Source organism: Pinus tabuliformis, chromosome 7 (assembly GCF_031772625.1).
Source record: "Pinus tabuliformis cultivar Carrire ecotype Pingquan chromosome 7, CPIR1, whole genome shotgun sequence".
NCBI lineage: Eukaryota > Viridiplantae > Streptophyta > Pinopsida > Pinales > Pinaceae > Pinus > Pinus tabuliformis.
In genome coordinates this window covers 1996722233-1996742218 of record NC_142293.1, presented here as the reverse complement: position 1 = coordinate 1996742218, position 19986 = coordinate 1996722233, and the positions used below count along the sequence as shown (strand labels likewise).

Below are 19986 nucleotides of genomic sequence, written 5' to 3'. Positions count from 1 at the left end.
TCTACCACCAGAAAATGCGTGCACCTCCTGCACCGCTACACCCAGTTGTTACCGTAGGTCCATTTTCCAAATGGGGCATCGATTATACGTCTTGTAACCCTCGTTCGGCCGAGGGGCATGGATATATCATCGTTGCCGTGGATTACTTCACCAAATGGGTCGAAGCGTTGCCTACATTGAACGAAGACGGTTACACAGCGGCGCAGTTTCTGTTTAATCATGTCATTACTCGATTCAGAGTCCCCCAGGCTATCGTCACGGATCACGGAAAACATTTCCGTAATCACATGATGACGAAACTAACGACCCAGCTAGGCTTGCGTCAAGATAGCTCGACGCCGTATTACCCTCAATCCAACGACCAAGTTGAAGTTGTGAACAAAGTTTTGATCACAATGCTCCAACGTACCGTGAATACGCACAAGTCTAACTGGCATCTGATGCTGTTCCCCGCCTTGTGGGCCTATCGGACCTCCGTGAAGCACGCCACCGGTTTTACTCCTTTTCAGCTCGTTTATGGACTGGAGGCCACCCTTCCTGTTGAGTGTGAGATTCCTTCATTAAAGTTAGCTTTCGAGTTGCTTCCCAACACCACTTCGGTGGAGGAACGACTTCTTTATTTAGAACGGCTAGACGAGACTCGTCGCTTAGCCTCTCTGGATATTGAAGCGCAGAAGAAGATGGTTAAGGCTCACTTCGACAATACTATTCAACCTCGTTCCTTTGTTGAGGGAGATCTAGTACTGCTCTATGATCAAGCTAAGGATAAGCTGGGGGCAGGTAAACTCGAATCCATGTGGATAGGCCCCTATATCGTGAAGAGAGTTTTGCAAAAGGGGGCATACGAGCTGATCGATTACGAAGGAAATCCTCTCGACAAGCCCCGCAACGGGCTCTATTTGAAAAAATATTATGCATGATTTCGTGCACCTAGTTTGTACATACGTGTGTTCTTAGCAAGTATGTTATGTGTGCATGATTTCTTGTTTTGCTTTGGTGTGAAGGCGTGTTTGCCTCTTATTTTGTCTTCTACTTCTTGTGCAGATGTCTAATACACCTTATGTTGGTTTCGCCGATGGCGCCTGCCGTAGTACTTGCAATTTGTCTTCTGCGGCGTGGGCGATCTACGATCCTCACGGCGAGTTGTTAGATCTTCAAGGCGTGTGCTTGGGCCGTACCACCAACAAAGTTGCCGAATACAGTGTTGTAATTGAATTACTAGCCGAAGCAGTTGATCTTGGCATTCGTTCATTGGTGGTAAACCTGGACTCTCAACTTGTCATCCATCAGCTCAACGGGCGATATTCCGTCAGAGGCCAACGCATTCTAAGGTTGTATTTACGTGTAAGATTGTTAGAAAGGAATTTTGATTACATCACATATCAACACATTCCGAGACGATTAAATACGTTAACTGATGCATTGGCAAACCATGTGTTGGACAGACATTTGTGTAATAGATGAACATCATACAAGAAGACATAGAAAACATAATAAGACCATAGAATAAGCATATGTAAATAAATTATTTTCCAAGCATAGTTTGCATGTGTGCTTGCATGAGTTCTTCTAAGCTTGCATAAAAATGAAAATATATATGGGTCGTGTGTTGTGCAAACTCATACATTAGATCACATTTGTATTAGACATTTTCATAGCATATTAAAACATCATCACATGTGAAAAGATCCATCCAAAAAACCGTATATATATATATATATATATATATATATATATCGTGCGGCGCACTAAGACGCTCAAAAATAAGTGTATATGTCCAAGGTAAAGCCGGTGTCCTCAGAACATCTGAGACATATGTCTCTCAAAACATCAGTGGAAATAAAACCTAGATGACTACTGAGCTGGGTTATGCTCTCTATAGCATACAGCTACCCGTGCCACCCGCCTCAAAAGGCGGTGCATCATGGGTTCCACCCCCACTGTGTGGATCTGGTGAGCTATGGGGACCTCCTCGACCCCCTGGTAATCTGGCACCCCCTCCAGTAAACCCTCGAGGTTGCGAGCTATAGTCTCCGACGTGTCAACTCCTGGAGGAGCCAGGGCCAGGACTCCAGCACCTTGCCCCTCTCTCCGTGCCTCTGGGGCTAGACCAATGGGTCTCACGGGTCCCACATCTGCACACCGTGACATTTATTAAGACATGTACATGAAAAATAAAAAACATTAAAAAATATATATATATTAAAAAGAAATCAAGTGTCATACCTCCATCGTCCCAATGCTCTCCCGCGGGCAGTGGCATGTCAGGATCGTTGCGGAAGTCCATACCGGCATATGGCCAGTCCTCTACGAAAATGACCTGCCGATCCAGCCACTCTCGAAAATACACTCCCCAAGCTACTGGGCGGCCGCCACCTCCGCGCGGCATGACACGGGCCCATCGGCTGGCCCTCGTCTCCCGGGGACCTCTGGGTGGATCCACGGCCATGTTCTGCAGCTGTAGGGCCGGCACCCGCTCCAGCATGAGCGGAAGTAAGAGCGACCCGTAAGCAAACTGCTTCGACTCTCCGCGTCGACAGTTGCTCAATTGCCTCTTCATGCTGGTCGTCACTGCTGCTGCCTAGTTAAAAATGGTGGGCTGTAAGCACTCAAGAGCCAGTAGTAGATGGGTCTTTGAAGCCTCATGATTGGCCAAAGAGCCCGCTGCCCGTGTCACCATAAAGAGTATGGTGCGAAGAGCCATGTCGTCCACCGTCGGAATACCAACTTTCCCGCTCCGTGTTTTAACAGCCCGTGGGCACACTCGAGCCATGAGCTGGTCAAGGGTATCACCGCTGGGCCATTGCCCCTGCAGGATGGGCATCTGGCCTCGGCGTGACAATCCAGTCAAAAAATAGATATCCGTGGAATCAAACTCAATGTCCCGGCCACGGATTGTGAATTTTCCGTTAACTGGGTTCCAAGCTCTGATTAAGAGCTCGAGGAGATCAGGTTGCACCCTCAGGCGCGGAGTGAGGAAGAATTTTAGGAACCCGCATGCCCGCATTGCATTTCGGCATTCGGCAATGGCATAAGCAGCTATATCCTCATCATCGTGAGCTCTCTCTTGCCAAACAAAAGACATTATGTCCTGCAAGACCATGAAAAAATATTAGAGTGCTAACCGTTGAAGTTTGTACGTTCATTTTCTTAAAAACAAAATTTTACGGCGTCAGCGCGGCTGTTTTTAAAACAATCGCGCTGGTAATGGCACACCGTTGTTTTTTCCTTGGGTCAGCGCGGAAGCACACGTGTTTTACGCGCTGACCCGAGAGGTGGTGTGTGTAAATTTAAATCGATCAGCGCGGACCCGAGCGGGAAATCCGCGCTGACCGAGAGCGCATCAACGCTCAAATAATTTTCCCAAACGGCCAAATCCCGCCATGGAAATGCTGCAAAAAGGACTCAAAATGAAGTGCAGGGAGAGGAGAACCTACCTGGAACAAGCTGACGGATGAATGGTGTCCGCATGGGCTTGAAATCGTTCCATCAACCTTGCAGCTCCACAACGTTCTTCACAACTCAAAATGGTAACAATGGTAAAAAATGACTTTTACCCCCCTATTTATGGTAAAAAATTCATAATTAGCTATAGTTCCTTATCAATGTGGGTTTTTGTCATTTTTACCATGGATTTAGCACTAATGTCGCTATATGATGCTTTTATGCATGTTTTACTATGTTTTTAAGCATGTCGAACAGGTTTATGCGGGTGGTGTTCTTGTGCAGGTTCTAGTAACCGGCGTGGTCATAACGATTCTATGTACACTTGGTCCCAAAAAATGTCGTCTTTAAGCTCTTTTCCGACATAAACCAAGAAAAGATGGCCGAGCTTCCTTTCGGCTCGTTAAAAGGAACGAGAGGCGGTCGCTTTTAAAGCTCTTTTTTTGACCGTTTAACTTAAAAAGATTGCCAGGTGTTTGTCGTTTCGCACTCGTTATTGGCTCTAAAACGACGTGCTTCCGACCGTTTTTTTACTTTTTCGGGTCGAAGTCACTATTCACGAAAAGTACTCCTCGATCATACTGGTCGGGCGGTTCTTTCGAGCATCATTTTATACTTTTTCGGGCTCGAGAGACACAACTTTACGAAAAAGGACCCCCCTGGAGTTTCCTTTTCCGCTGTCTTTTCAGACTCTCTAAACAAGAAAAGACGCCGAGTTCTTCCTTTGTCAGGCTCGTTAAAACTTAATGACATCGGACATCGTCAAAATGACGCCTTCTCAAGCATATGCTATCCCCGTCAAGCTTGTCATCCAAAAATAATCGGGGTACCTGCCAGAAATGGTGGGGAAAATGAAACTGTAATAATGGTTGTGTCGGCAGTATGTCGCTCTTGAACATGGCACTCGTCTGCATTCGTGTCTGGGTGGGGATTTCTCATCTTGTTTTACACTAGCCTTCGTGGGTTTGGGTTATCCTATTTGACCTCTCATCTGCTCATTGCCATTGTCACCATGACCTCTGCTCATTTGACGTTAGATATTGCCAAATCCGCTGTTGTGCCGCCGATATGTTCAAGAGAAGTTGGCCTCTGCAAGATTACCACCTCCCTCTGATGTCTCGCACAAAATATTTTATCCTTCTCTGTCTCGTGTCGATGATGTGGGAAACATCATGGCCCACCTTCGATCAAGGTTACTTCCTGTCGACTTCAGCTCATTATCCAGGACAGTGACCTAGAGACTCCCTTCAGGTGCCTTAGAGCCTGCATGCCTCAATGGCAGGTTCATCGTGAGGTTTTCATCATTGGCCTCCGATCGGATGATTTTGCGGGTGTTCGACACCAGCTCATTGATTCACACGCCGCAGATTGTACCTATAAGTACCTTGAGGACCATTGTCATTATTGGTGGTACCTCTCGCGTCTGTTAACAGTTTTCATCATTGACTGGTAATCAGACGATGTTCATGCATGTTCGACTTCAGCTCATGTATTCACATGCTTGGAATTGTACTTTGTTCGGGTTGGGATGGAGCGCAAGACCCTGGTCTTTGTCTGTTGTGAACCAGGCTGCGATTTTGTGGATTGTTATTACATGACTCATTGATGGATGGCTGCGCCCATACCTGAGTCTTTGGGATGGCTGCGTCCATACCTTCTTATCATCATGGTCTTTTCAGTTGGGTGGCTGCGTCCATACCACAGACCTTCTTCATATGTCTTTTGGATGGCTGCGCCCATGCCTAGACTACATGTAATCGAGATATCAGTTGTACATACGTGCAGGTCCTTCCTGGTGGTGTTCCAGTTCAGCAGTTTTGTAAAGCATTTCACCCCTCCCACTCTCTCGGGCTTCATGCTTTAGGGGGCATCTGTTACGCAGTAATTTGTCACTGTCTCCCTGTCAGTCTCCCTACTGTGTCATGAAATCAAATGCACCATGCTCATGCTCTCTCAACTAGCCAAATGACCCACTTTTCCAAAGTTTATTTCATCAGCGCGACTGTTATTAAAATAACCGCGCTGACTGGCGGTTGATAATGTAACCGATGTGCTGCCAGCGCAGAAGCACACGGGTTTTCCGTGCTGGTCGAATTTCATGAGCCAGCGCATCCTATGAAAGTATTGAGTCGCGCTGACACAACCTGCTCCGTTATTATGATGCATTGTCAGCGCCCCAGTTCAGTGTCGCACCCGCGCTGATCCAGTTTGGGCGAATTTGTTCCAACAGCCAGCCTTCCAGATGGTTCCAGACTTGGTTGTTGGCCTTGTGAGTATCGCCCTCCCTTCTATGGCATGTCTGTTCATCATTTGAAACCACCTTCCTTGAAGATAAGCTTATCCTCCCACCATTCATGGAGACTCCTTCTCCTATTTAAACCTCCACCATTGCCATGAGCAGCGAGTTTTGGATAGTGTCGAATTCATAGTGCTTAGACTGCTGCTGCTAGTAGGTAGTTGGTGTGACAAGTGTGGTTTTGCTAGAGGAAGCTTAAGGAAGGTTGTGAGTATTGCTTGTGTGAGAGAGAGCTTTGTTTTGGGAGAATCTACCTCCAAGGGTGAATGCTTAAGAGACTTGCTGGCTGGACCCTCTAGAGAAGGACTCAGCGTCAGAACTTTGGTTGTACCTTTCTCTGTTATTGATTTAATAATAGATGACTACTGTTATGGTTCCATTCTCATTTGTCTTTATAATGGTTAATGTGAATTACATCCTTTCTGACTGATGTATAATTGCTTTTATTAGATTTCACGCTTGCGTTTGCCTTTCTCTTCGTGTGCGCAGGTATCTATTCACGGAGATCGTGGAGGATCGTGACCGGCCAGAGCGAAGGAGCGAGAGCGGCATCTCTTCATCAAACAATAGCGTTGGAATCCAAGTAGGTGTTCATTGCCTCTCTTTTATTTGCAATTAGGAACTTGCATAGTAGCATTGATTGATTGTTGCTAGACCCATTCTGGGCTAGTAGGGATCGCCTCTATCCGTAGAGGGGATTTACCTCTCCAACAATAACATCACAACACCAAACTTCAGTAACCTCCCATCAATATGTTATATCTCCCATTAGCTCACACTACGCAAAGTAGTGCTCCCCCTTCTCTGTACCTATAGTCCATTGGGTTGTGCCACTACCCTTCCATGGGTTTTCAATTGAGCAGTTAAGGATGCTTAAGATATCTATGGATTATAGGAGTTCTAGCTTCTCTTAAGATTTTTCCCCCTGATACCTTTTTAGCCTCACGCTAGAGAAACCTAACCCTTTTTTCTCAAATCCACCTAGGCTTTTACTATAAGCCAACCATGTCATGTAGTCACCCTGTTTTCTCTTTTTGGGAGTTCAATCACTTTTCCCTATACAAAAAATTGCAATGGATGATAGAATGATTCCAAAATATTTTACTTTTATGTGAATGCACCTTTCATGGATCTAACAATTGACTTTGACTTGATTTTATTATCTAGATTCATATCTGATCTCAACTTGCATGTGGGTTGATGCATAATTATAGTTATAATGGATCTAATGATTAGCATCCAGTTGATTTAATGGTACAAATCTATCAGATCCCAACATGCGCATAGGTTAACGCATAGTTGCACTTCTATGAATCTAATGGCTAACATCCAAGCAAACTAATGTCTTATATTGACATTGGATCTAAAGGTGTGAGTGAGTTTAACTACTAGTTGAATTTTGATGGAATTTAGTGGTGCCACATGCCCTTCACATGCAAACTTAGCTACCACCCTCACTACCACCTAATATTGACACCTCATTGTTGATGTCATAAGATGAAATTATCAAAATGTTCAAAATTTTATAATCCTTTTTCAAATTCTTTTTCGTCAATAAAATTTACTTTTTCATAATTTTCATTTACGCAAAATTGGAAGCTCCACTTCTATAATTGGCCCATTGTTTCACAAACTATGAGCACGTAACAATCAATTTGACTTTTCTTTTTTTCATTCTTAACGGATTTCATCCTCTAAATTTTATTATAAATTGAAAATTTCTGCCATCTCCATTCTTTACGAACTTCCGTCAAACAATGGCCATGCAACCCATGATATTTACTTTGTAAATGTAGTTGGACCCATATGGCCTAAGTGTTGTAACATGGGCTCTAACACCACTTTATAATGCCCCTAGCCACCCACTGGAGTGCATCACCACATATGCAATTTGCTTTTCATAAAAATTTCCTTGAATTTGATTCATGTGGCATTGATCAAGCATGTCTAATGTGTTCTAACATACAATGAATTTATGTACAGAAATGTAATTACACAAATGAAACCACTTAAATTACTATTCATGCACACATAAAAGTACATGAATATTAATAGTGGAAATAAAATAAATCTAAGAATAAACACTTATCTTTATAAAGAAAACACTAATTGGTTGTTGACCTTAGATGTTCCACCCAACCATTAACCACACTACACATAATCTCTTAGCATTGGGTCACTCCCAAGTCAGGGCCATGACATAACCAATAGAAAGGATTACCTAAAGCTAGCTATGGAACCTAATTAATTTTGAACATAACATCACAACACCAAACTTCAGTAACCTCCCATCAATATGTTATATCCCCCATTAGCTCACACTACGTAAAGTAGTGCTCCCCCTTCTCTGTACCTATAGTCCATTGGGTTGTGCCACTACCCTTCCATGGGTTTTCAACTGAGCAGCTAAGGATTCTTAAGATATCTATGGATGATAGGATTTGTAGCTTCTCTTAAGAGTTTTCCCCATAATACCTTTTTAGCCTCACACTAGAGAAACCTAACCCTTTTTTCTCGAATCCACCTAGGCTTTTACTGTAAGCCAACCATGTCATGTAGTCACCCCGTTTCCCCTTTTTGGGAGTTCAATCACTTTTCCCTATACAAAAAATCGCAATGGATGATAGAATGATTCCAACATATTTTACTTTTATGTGAATGCACCTCCTCTGACAAATCACACTCTCCAAAGTCACTTTATTGTCTCAGGATAAAACATGTGCACTTTTTGACTTAAGCTTCTTTTAATAATAGCATAACCACATAGGCTTAAGCCCTTCATTACTTATCCCTTATCTTGCCCTTCACATTTGTGGAGTTTTAGATCCACATACACTCTTATTTGACTTGTTCTGTAACAGTGGTTTATTGTATTAATATGCATGTGCTTTTATATTTACAAAATTAGACTATTTAGCCTCAAAACACAAATAGGTACACTAACCTAAAACACATATGTACATGGGTTCATTGGATTTAAATAGTTCCTAGTCATCGAACTAAACATGATATGTACATCTCACAGATGGGTCTCATCTTAGGGGTGTTACAATAGCAATTAAAATATTATTTAACCACAGATCACACTTATTTATATAAAATATTTTTCATCTCATGTGCATGGAATAATGAAAAAGAAATATACCTCCCTTATTTTCCAGTCGGTGACACCTTTCTCAATACCATGGCCATTGTTACCATTATTGTGGTTAACCATCCCTCTCTTTGTTGGCACCTCTCAAACACTACCAACAACTTTCTTTTCTCTACTCAATGGTTTCTTGGATTTTTTTTTATTTTTTATCAATTTTTTTACAAAGCCCTTTGGAAGAATATTGTCATTGTTGTCCCATTTATTCTCGACATTTATATATGTTAAAGGAAAAGAGAAAATGTACCTACTCTTCATAGGAGCCTAGACTTTAGCTATTAATTCTTTTGCGATAAAATAATTTGCAAGGCCAGTAGCCTTCTGAGTTTTCTCAACCAAATCTACAAATTTAACAGGCATATTTCTCTTTATCTAAGCACATTTCTCCAATGCAATGATGACAACGATTTTCTACAATAGGTTGTAGTTCCTTTGTGCATATCTTAGCTCCTTTACTCATATGGCTTCACTTTTTCACAAGAACGATGCATTTCCATACACCTTTGATGGACAAACAAAAACACACTATTGTTAACATAGCAACAATCCACATTGCAATAATAGTTACGTCGTAAGGCGTTCCCCTCTGAAATCAACTCCCCTAATTGCCACTTGGCACAAGTCTGCACCATCCGATCAAATGTTAGATGATTCAAGAATAGTGTGCCATCAAATTAATACAGTTTCAATACCATTTCAGTTTCAACTGAATGACAAGATATATCATATAACCCTGCATAATCGTGAGCTTAAACTTTGCATTTGTGTTTTCATTTGTGTTTATCTGTTGGTCTTGCAGGCAGGTAAGGAAACTTCTGACGCATACACCTTCAAGGTTGATCCTCCAGGTATTCATCATGCATATTATAGGGTTTTTGTTCCTTTAATTATGTATTTTCTGGATTTGTTGATATTTAGCGCCTGGTGTTTATCTGTCGGTCTTGGCAGGTTTGAAGAAAGAGGATGAAAATAAAGAGGTGGAAGATGACCATACAAATATTTTTTTTAATTTATGTATTCCTTAATAAAAACTTAAACTGTTTCTATTCTCAGTTTTTGAAATCCCTTCCAATTTAAATAAAAAACTTATATCCTCTCTCTCACATGTTTCAAAGATATCGCTATTTCTAACACCCCAAAGTCTGCACTACGTTGGTTATTTACTAAGATTATTTACTATGAATAGGGAAGATTCCTGAAAATATTTATTATGATGGAAATTCTGTTATAAAACAAAGTTGTTTGGTCACTGTACAATTGCATGATTTAGAAAGATTGTTGTAAGTAATGTTGCATGATTTAGAAAGATTGTTGTAAGTAAAGATTGCATGATTTAGCAAGATTGTTGTAAGTAAAGAGTGCATGATTTAAAAGAATACTGGAAATAATGGATTCTGGAATTGTCATGATAACTATGAATGCATCTAGGGTTAATAACTATCGGAATCTAATGACCCAAACCCTTTTGTAAGAGCAAACCTATAAAGGATTTCTCGATCCTGAGGCTTTACCTCAGAAATTAAATTTACAACAACAAATAATGAAGGAACTTGGAACTAATTCATAAAACAAATTCCTAAATTACAGGTTCATGAATTCTGGAGGCTCAGTATAACATTTGTTGAATTTGTCTTTAAAAATATATATAAAGAAAACTCCATATTTCTTGGTAGAATGTTAACTGAAGATTTGGTCATGTTAAGACTCTGAGAGTGATTAAAAGGAAGTTGCAGTTCCCAAGTTGTGAAGGGAAGCTGCAGTCGAGTACTAGGAACTCGTACCACATGGCTAGTCAAGGGTAGAAATATTAACTGTAACATTGGTCAGTTGTGTAGGTAGATTTCTTTGTGTGAGGGTGAAAACCCTACAGAGAAATGGCCTGAAAATCCAAGTTACTTGAAGGAGCCAAGTAATGGGTTAGCAAGGAAAACTCTGTTATCACTAACATGAAAACCTAGGTGCTGGGTATTAGACTATGCAATGAAACCATTTAACCTGAGGTAAATTGATGTAATGAAAAATCATCTAGTAACTAGAAGTCCATATAATAATTTAGGAAAACTAATAGCATCAGTCGAATGCAAAGAACGTAGTATATAATTTAACATAAGTATAATATACACCTAACATTAAAACAAACATTATGTGCACAAAGAGAAAAGAGGAATACAGAGCTCGTAGCTAAACACATAAATGTAATAATGATTTCAATTGCATACCTAGAAAAATGTTGTTTTATGGCAAAACAAATACAAGAACCAAATGCTATAAATAGTTAGAATGTGAAAGAACCTGTGCCTCCATAGAAGGACTATCTCAAAAAAAGAATAGGAGTTTGAGCTCGCTTTATATATTCCTCTTAAAATAACACAAAACATTAAAAAAGAGTCACGACCTCTAGAGCCTTTGAGGCCGTTAGGAACAAATTGATACCAAGAACCCTTTACAGCGAACAGGGGAATGCGCAAGTACCACACATGGAGTGTTGAAGCTAACCAGAAGACACTCTAGCATGTGCAAAACCCTGACTGTTGCGCAACATTCTGAAAACATCGAACACAGGAAGGTGGGGGTTAATCGGTGCAAAATTGAGACGAACAATTAAGAAAACCCCTTAATGTACATAAAAGAAAACTAATTCTTTACGTGAGATGAGTGCGAAGGGTTTGAAGGAACTCGACAGCATATTCGTTTCGCACTAGGATAAAGGGCAAGTACTTGCACAACAAGATGGAGATTGAGACCCTGTCGAGATAAACAAACTCATGAGAACCAGAGAGAAATTACAAACAAAACCTTAGCAATCCGGAAACATTTTAGCTTACCATGGAAAATGGTGTGAAGAAACAGACCTCGGTGAGTAGCTGGTTCATGGACAAAGTCGCGTGATAGAAAAATACCACCAGAAACTTGAGCAATAAGAAGGGTTCGTGAAACCCTAATTGGGTTACAGAGGGGTTGTAGAGGGAGGTAGGGTGCTCGGGGGAGGAGTTGAATGAGCAACGGAACGGCGCAGGAGGTGGAACAGTTACCTTTCAGCCACAACGAATTCCTCTCCACCGTCGATGTGTCCCCAAACTACCTGTGGCATTGATCATCTGTGAATCCCATTAGCACAACAAAAATTAAGTACTGAATATAAAAAGGGTAACCCTGGCCTGAGAGGTGAAGCGCAGCACCAGAAATTCGACAGTGCTGAGAACAATCCTGCTAGAAACACCTACGTGCCTCAAGCACAAGCCTACTGCCCTAGGAAGCACTTGAGTTAAGAAAAATTGAAGAGCAATTGTATATGAGCAAGTGCGCAAACCAGGAACCACTACTCGGGTCACTGCATAGGCTACCAAATACCTGAATAGGCTCTACCTGCAAAAACCCAAGGCTAGTAGTTAGTCGAGGATAAAAGGAATGAGATTGATTAATAGGAATTGTCTAGAGATCTTACCAGTCGGATGAAATATCTATGCCACACAGTCTTGAGAACTGCAATGCAACCAATACGACAACCGTGAGTTAAGTATTATGGCAGGTAAATCCAAAACAAGAAAGAAAAGAGTGATTAACTGATATAAGAACCTTACCTCAAATTTGACAAGGGTTTCCCGGTTGTCCATCTCTGTAAGATAACTGGGATCGACTCAAACTCATGGAACCCCCGTTTTAGTAATTCCTCTGGAGCTTGAGTCATGGCAGGGAACTGCTTAAGGGAGCCCCACGACAGAGACAGAACCCAGCAGCAGTCGTAGAGTAGAATGAATCTCAAAACCCTCCTCTATCACTCGTTAACCAGAACTCAGACTCCGCATAGTGAAATGGCATGCAAAACCGTGATTGGGATGGGAAAAGTAGTTTCCAAAACACTCAGTAGGATTAGCACCGTCGGATCGAACCCTGAGCAAATGGACGGCCAGATGAGGAACAAGTGCAGGAAGAGGACGATAGCTAGAACATGCACAGGACAATGTTGGGTATGTGGTGGCTGCGTGGAGCTGTCCGGTCCCTCGATCCAAGTTGGCACCTGGGGATGGGTGACCCCCATTAATTACCAAGGTGCATTAACCCTATAATGGTTGAATTTATTCGAGAGTAATAAAGCACTTTTCCTAGATTCCAATTTATTAATCAAATCCTCTGTATGATGAGTGTAATCTCCACCACCTCCCACACTAAATTATAGTCAATGTTGAAGTTGTATTAACTTTTACCGTAATATAGTCATAAATCTATATATTCATATGTTAAGATGTCAATTTTTTTTTTTGGTTAGCGATAGTATGGTTGCATGTGTCACTATTAATCAATGCTCATTTTCCAACCCCTTTGTAGTATAATGTGCATTGGTTTAGATGATTGAAAGTTTATTTTTATTTAAGTTTTTAAGTGATTTCGCTATTAATCAATGCTCCTTTTCCAACCACTTTTTAGTATAATGTGCATTGGTTTAGATGACTCAACGTTTATTTTGATTTAAGCTTTTAAGTGTTTTTTAAAATCTTTAGTGGTTAAAATTTAATTAAGTAATTTATTTTAATTATTTTTTAAATGGATAAAATTTATATTTTTAATATAAATTTTATTTTCAAATATTATTAATATAATCTAATTATGTAATTGAGTCTAGGTTCATTTTATAATTCAATATGAAAGCGATGTGTAAGTATGTTCGTGTTCAATTTGGAATTAACACAAATATTCTCTAAACAAAAAAGAAATGTCAGCCATAATAATAATAATAAAATATGCTATGCACATTTAATTAGTGGTCCATATGACCTAATATAATTTTATGTAAAGTAATTAGAAGTAAAAAAAAATATGTGAGTAAGATGTTTAAACCTTATACTTTTCAAAAATATTTTAACATGTTATTGAAATAAATTACTTGAAGATCTATGTTAACCAATTTATATGAATATCAACTTCATATATAGAAAAAATGGAATGGAGGCATGAAATTTGCAATTGAAATTACATACTCGTGCTTAATGTCAAGCAAACAAACCTAATGGCAATGTCACTGCTAAGATAGCAATAATATAGGTTATTGGAGGAACATTTTTTTGAAATGACACAAATCAAAATAACAAAAGGAGAGGATACAAAAATTCATGAATCGATATTAAATAATAATACAATGGTCCAAAGAGAATAAATAATACCATTATTTTATAGTTTGGACATATTACACGACTAAAATAAGGATAAGAAGCAACAAGTAGCTACATTAACAACATTATATAACAAATGATGATGGAGTTTATTAATGTTCCCCTTACTACTAAAGCCTTTCTATTAGGCTTTCCTCATAAAATTAGACCAACTTCTAATGAACGAAAACTATTATCCATTACATTGTGAATTAAGGTGATATAAGATTACTTTGTTATGAAATGTTTGATTTAAAACATTTACTTGTAAAGGTTCTAGAATATTAATGAAGAGCATTTTCATAAATTCTTTGGAGTGAAGTGTTGTGCATTGCCTTCACTTTGAACATATCCTGGTTGGAATCTCCCTAAAACATAACATATAATAAAAAGAAACTCTAATAAAGAAACAAAATTGCTAATGTTTCTTATACCATTGCCTTGCGGCATTTCCTTTGCAACATGTGGTGCAAATGCTAGTTATATGCTCTCTTATATCCAATTCATTCACACAATAAATTAACCTTACAAGCTTCCATTTAGAGGAGTTAAACTCAGAGCCATTCTAAGTCATATTAAGAGTAGACATTATTAGATATCAAAATTGTGTTGAGTGTTTTATTAACCAATATAATAATATAAATATAAATACATGAAAGTAATTTCAAAATGGACAAACTATCTTGGACACAATCACTTAGTTGAGAGAATATCTCAACCACACACTAATTTAGGAAACTAACTAATTAAATAATATATCTCAAACCAACTAAATCTAACCACCTCCTAGAAATCAGAAACAACTCTTCCTCTTAAAATAAACTCTAACTAATAATAACCCATAAAAAAACAACCAATGACATATAAGATAAGTAAAAAGTTACATACTACAACACATAAAATTATAATCTTAACCATTAGTTTATATCGAAATTATAATCGTAACAATTATTTTATAAGTTTGATAAAAAATTCAACCAAATTGGTAAACAATATCTACCAATTCTACCGACTTTGTAAAGAAAATTCGTTAGGTTCGAACACCATGTCGACAAGAGCTGCTGTGATGAACAAAGATTCAGATCACCAATTCCTAATTGGTCGTGGACTCTTAATTTCAAGGGTGGAAAGCAAAACCAGTCGCAGAGCCAGGGAACAAGTGAAGATTTAGGCAGAAACATGGCGTGGCCTGTAGGCAGTGGGCACCCATTGTGAGAGTTCGATCAGCAAAATTAACCAGTCTCACCTAATTATACAACAGAATTCCAAACATGATGACCAATATTTGTATTACCCCCGCTGCATTTGTTCCTTTTGAGTTCAAACTTCAAGCAGTGTTTAGCGCTAACCGTAGATTTTCCCATTTGTGAAGGTCGGGCATGTCGCAAGTTCGAGTCTCTTTCAGTTTGAAATTAAATGGAAATCTGTGTATACTGAGATTACTTGTCCATCCTGTTTGGAAGGTGGTCACATAAAAATAAATCCAGGGTGAGCCGATTCCCGCAATGAACAAGAAAAGTGGGCTAGCAGAAGCCATGATGGTCCGCAAGCATATTGTGAGGGAGGTGTTCCTCATCCTGCTTTGCATTGGAGGCATCGGATTGGCAACAAATGTTTACGGTCCCTTCTTTCATCCTTCCGTTTCGCAGGTGCTCACCAATTTCGTTTCACGCTCAGTTATTGGAGATTCTGACTATTCCATGAGATCTGCCCAAAAATTGCCTGTGGTAATTTTACCGCTCCTTGTCCTGTTTGCTGTTTCAGCGCATATCAAATTCAGTGCACCATTTTTTGAATCTTGTGTATTCCTTGAGTGCAGAAGATTTTAATGGCGCCTTCTCCAGCTCCTGTTCCTGCCCGCCGCCCTCAAGATGAATTAGATGTAGTTTTGGCGAAAACAGCTAACCGGAACAAGACAGTAATAATTACGACCTTGAATGCGGCCTGGGCTAAGCCGAATACCATGATTGATCTCTTCCTTGAGAGCTTCTATATGGGTGAAGGGACACGGGATTTGCTGCACAATCTGCTCATTGTTGCTTTGGATCGCAAGGCCTACGACCGCTGTCTCCGAATTCATCCGCACTGCTACTTTTTGACGACAAAGGGTGTAGATTTCTCTGCAGAGAAGGTGTTCATGACTGAAGATTACTTGAAGATGATGTGGAGGAGACTTGACTTCATGGCAGACATTCTGGAACGCGGTTACAGTATTCTTTTTTCGGTAAGTAGTTAAAGAAAGCCTAGAATTTTGCATCCCTATTTCTGGGTTTTCTCTTCAGTTTAAAGTATACAAACAGAGGCAAAACCATTAGTCAATTTTTCTTATCTAGAAAAGGCATAGTCTGATTCCAGGATAACATTTTAAGACTTCAATGCCTTTTATGTGGTCATTTACCTGTCAATCAACAAAAGTGTTTTTATGAACGCCCGGATTGGTGGGCCTGCCAAATGGGTTTTTGTCTTTCAGCTATGAAACAGCTGGTGCAAATATTCCAATTTACTGTCAGTTTTGGTCAGCTCAAAACCAAAAAAGAATTATTCATTTGGCCTAATTAACAGAGGGAATTGTCTTTCTTTTTTTAGGAATGGGCCAGATATAATTTTTGATTTTGCTCTTGCAATTCCTGCATGTAAATTGTAGTCAATCTAAATGTAACCCATGTTAAAAACCTTACAATCTGTGAATTATCTTTAGGTAACAGATAAAGCTCCATTCTTCATCAACTGATGGGGATTCTTTTGATAATACGGGAAATTTGATGCAGAGTATGGCAAATTCTTTAAGTGCCTATAATGCCTTCTTTTCATGAAGGCAAAACCTGGTATCTTAGAGCCTCTCTAATTTTGCCATCAAAGGGTCCCTTGGGATGGATATCATGCAACCTATCTGATCTTTGTTAAAGAAATGAAAAGTCCTAAAATCAATACAGTAATGAGATCTGAGCCCAATCCAAAGACTATAGTGTAACCTGTAACTTTTATAAATTACTCTTATTTTAATCTTTTCTATGAAATTTGACATTAAATTTTATATAGAATAATTATTCTATACTTAAAATAAATAAGTTTGGATGATCTAGTGATTTTAAGTTTTGATGATCCTCGGATAAAATATCTGACTCATTGGGATAAGGTTTTAAAAACAGACTCTCACTAAATTTTAAATAAAATATCTTTGACTCATTATGATAAAGTTCTAGATAATACTCCCACCAAATTTTAGATAAAATATCTTTGACTCAGTGTAATAAGGTTCCGAGAGCAAACTCCCACCATCCTGAAGTCCTGAAATCTTGAAAATTCTGATATATTTTGGAACTCTGTATTTCACTTAAACATCCTAAAATATTTTGGAAATAGAAGATTCTGAAATAATTTTTAGGAAATCAATCAACATAAGAAAGACCTGGGTTAAGTTAATTTTCTAAGGCTTTTTGAGGTTTTTGTATTTTGATGGGCAGACTATATCATATTTTGTTGTGCAGGACGCTGACATAATGTGGATGCGAAATCCCTTTCCAAGACTGGCTGAAGATGCAGACATCCAGATGACCTGTGACAAATACAATGGCGACCCTTTCGATGTCAGGAACGAAGCCAACACAGGGTTCATGTACATCCGTTCCAATGAACGAACCATCAGTTTTTACAGAGACTGGTATCTGTCAAGACGCTTTTTCCCGGGCCAGAAAGAGCAGGACGTCTTAAATATTCTCAAATTCACAACCGGATTCGCTGCAAGGAGAATGAAATTTATGTTCTTGGAAACCAAGTATTTTGGGGGATTCTGTGAGAGGAGCCCAGACTTGGCTGATGCTTACACCATGCACGCAAATTGCTGCATAGGCCTGAAGGCGAAGCTTATTGATTTAGGAAATGCAATGGATGACTGGTTGGAATACAGGGACCCCACCATCAATTCATCGTCTCCCAGTCTTGGAAAATGGAGACCTGCCAACGCTTGTATACGTTCCATGTCGAGCATTATGTAGCTAAGAGAAGTATAAGGGGCTTTTTTTATTTTGCAGAGATGTGCTCTTTCCATTTATATGACATTTTTGACTTCGCAGAGATGTTCCCCTCGCAATGAAAGATATAACTGTAAGTTTCCACGCTCAGCAGATCAACTACGGGCAAGTAGTTTTGAATTAATCAAAAGTAGTTTTAAATTTTACTACTCATTTCGAAGGTGATTAAAGAAAATCTTGCCCTGGGCCTGTGTTGTGTTTTCTTAGATAAATCTGAATCAGATAGACAGAGAGATTTTTATGGATTCCATTGTAGATTTTGAAATATTAATAGGTGTGAACCAATTCAATTTTTTAGTTGAACTCTCAGTCATATAAGAAACTCAGCTCCTATTCATCTCTCATGTTCATCTAATTTTCAAAAATATATCATAAATTAAAAGCAACTTTTATATAAAAAGAAAAGAAAAGATGTTTTGTTTTTTATTTTATTTAATTCTTATGTCATATATTTAAGCTGTAACTTTACATATTATTAAATCATTAATTTTAGGCGTTGTTAATGGTTCACTTATCATGGTTTTCTTATGTCTGTTTGCAAGCTAGAGAAGATTAAAATATGCCATATTCAGAAGACTGTATGAAGGTGTTCATGTTAAGGAATGTTGACTTACAATTGCAAGTTCTGGACCCTATTAATTCATACCCTTAAACCCACCTTATACCCTTAAACCCACCTTCCTGTTTCCTCAGGAAGCCCTTCGCACTCGCATAACAGGATTTGAGAGAATACCTCTAGATTTTCTTTTGGTTCAACCTTTGTTTTTGTTTCCCTCTTCTCGGAATTCACATTGAAACCTAACTAATGGATAGATTTCTTGATTGGAAAATCTAGGCGTGTTACCTTTGTTTGATCGATTCTTCTGATTCCCCATTTGTAGCTCTAACTATAGACGAAGCACACATTCTCTATTGCTAGAGGACATTGATGGGTGAGACTGTAAGGTCCTAAAGGCACATCATCTTAAGCAACATTTTGAGTCAGAATGAGGTTAGAATTAGAGCCAACAGTGAAGGGTTTTGTATGTCATCCACTGTGTGGTTAATAAGAAATGGAATTAGAGTGAGGGGTTCAACTGTAACTTGTGTCTCTCCCGCTGTTCCTATTATGGTTTTGAAATTGAATGCAGGGATGTTATCCCCTATATGTTTTCTATAATATAATACTAGAAAACAATATAATATAAAAGTTCACATACATGAAAAAAAAAAAAAAACAAAAAAATTGTTTTCATAACATATGTTCACTTAGATCATGTGCCATGAATTCTATTTTTATTTCCTTATGGATTTATAAGGATAGAGAGAAACCTAACACGGAAGAGTATACAATCAATCATCCTTATTCTACTTGAATTTGAGTAAGAGTTCTTAGTTATAGTTTGTTTCTCTTATTCTACTTGAATTTAGTAAGAGTTCTTAGTTATAGTTGGTTTCTCTTTTAAGGAATTTGAGTAAGAGTTTTTAGTTATAGTTTGTTTCTATTTTTATGTTATGCTATATTCAAATAATTTATTTAAATTTTATATTTAAATATTTATAAGAGAAATATAAGTGTTTTTAATTACTATTTTAAGTTAGATAAAGTTATATATTTAACATAAATATTAAATATTCTATTTATTACTTGAAGAGTGGAAGTGAAATATCAACTTACCAAGCCAACATAATGAGAATGTAATTATTAATGTTTTATAATGCTTTTAATTAAAACTATCCAAATATATATAATCATTTATGTTGAGCCTCTTAATTCATGAGAATGTAATTATTAATGTTTTATAATGCTTTTAATTAAAACTATCCAAATATATATAATCATTTATGTTGAGCCTCTCAATTCAACGAAGACATCTCAAATAAATATACATAAATAATCTATTTATTCAATTTTTACTTGCATATCACATCCGGTCA

At 38.6% G+C, this 19986-nt stretch overlaps 1 protein-coding gene across 1 annotated transcript; it reads left to right on the top strand.

Annotated features, from left to right (window-relative positions):
* The first annotated feature begins 15116 nt into the window (after positions 1-15116).
* On the top strand, positions 15117-18215 carry LOC149256478 (uncharacterized protein At4g15970-like). The gene is made up of 3 exons (XM_089457436.1): positions 15117-15765; positions 15858-16262; positions 17527-18215. Exons 1-3 carry the CDS (start codon positions 15544-15546, stop codon positions 18031-18033), a joined length of 1134 nt encoding a protein of 377 aa, XP_089313562.1. The 5' UTR covers positions 15117-15543; the 3' UTR covers positions 18034-18215.
* The last annotated feature ends 1771 nt before the right edge of the window (positions 18216-19986 follow it).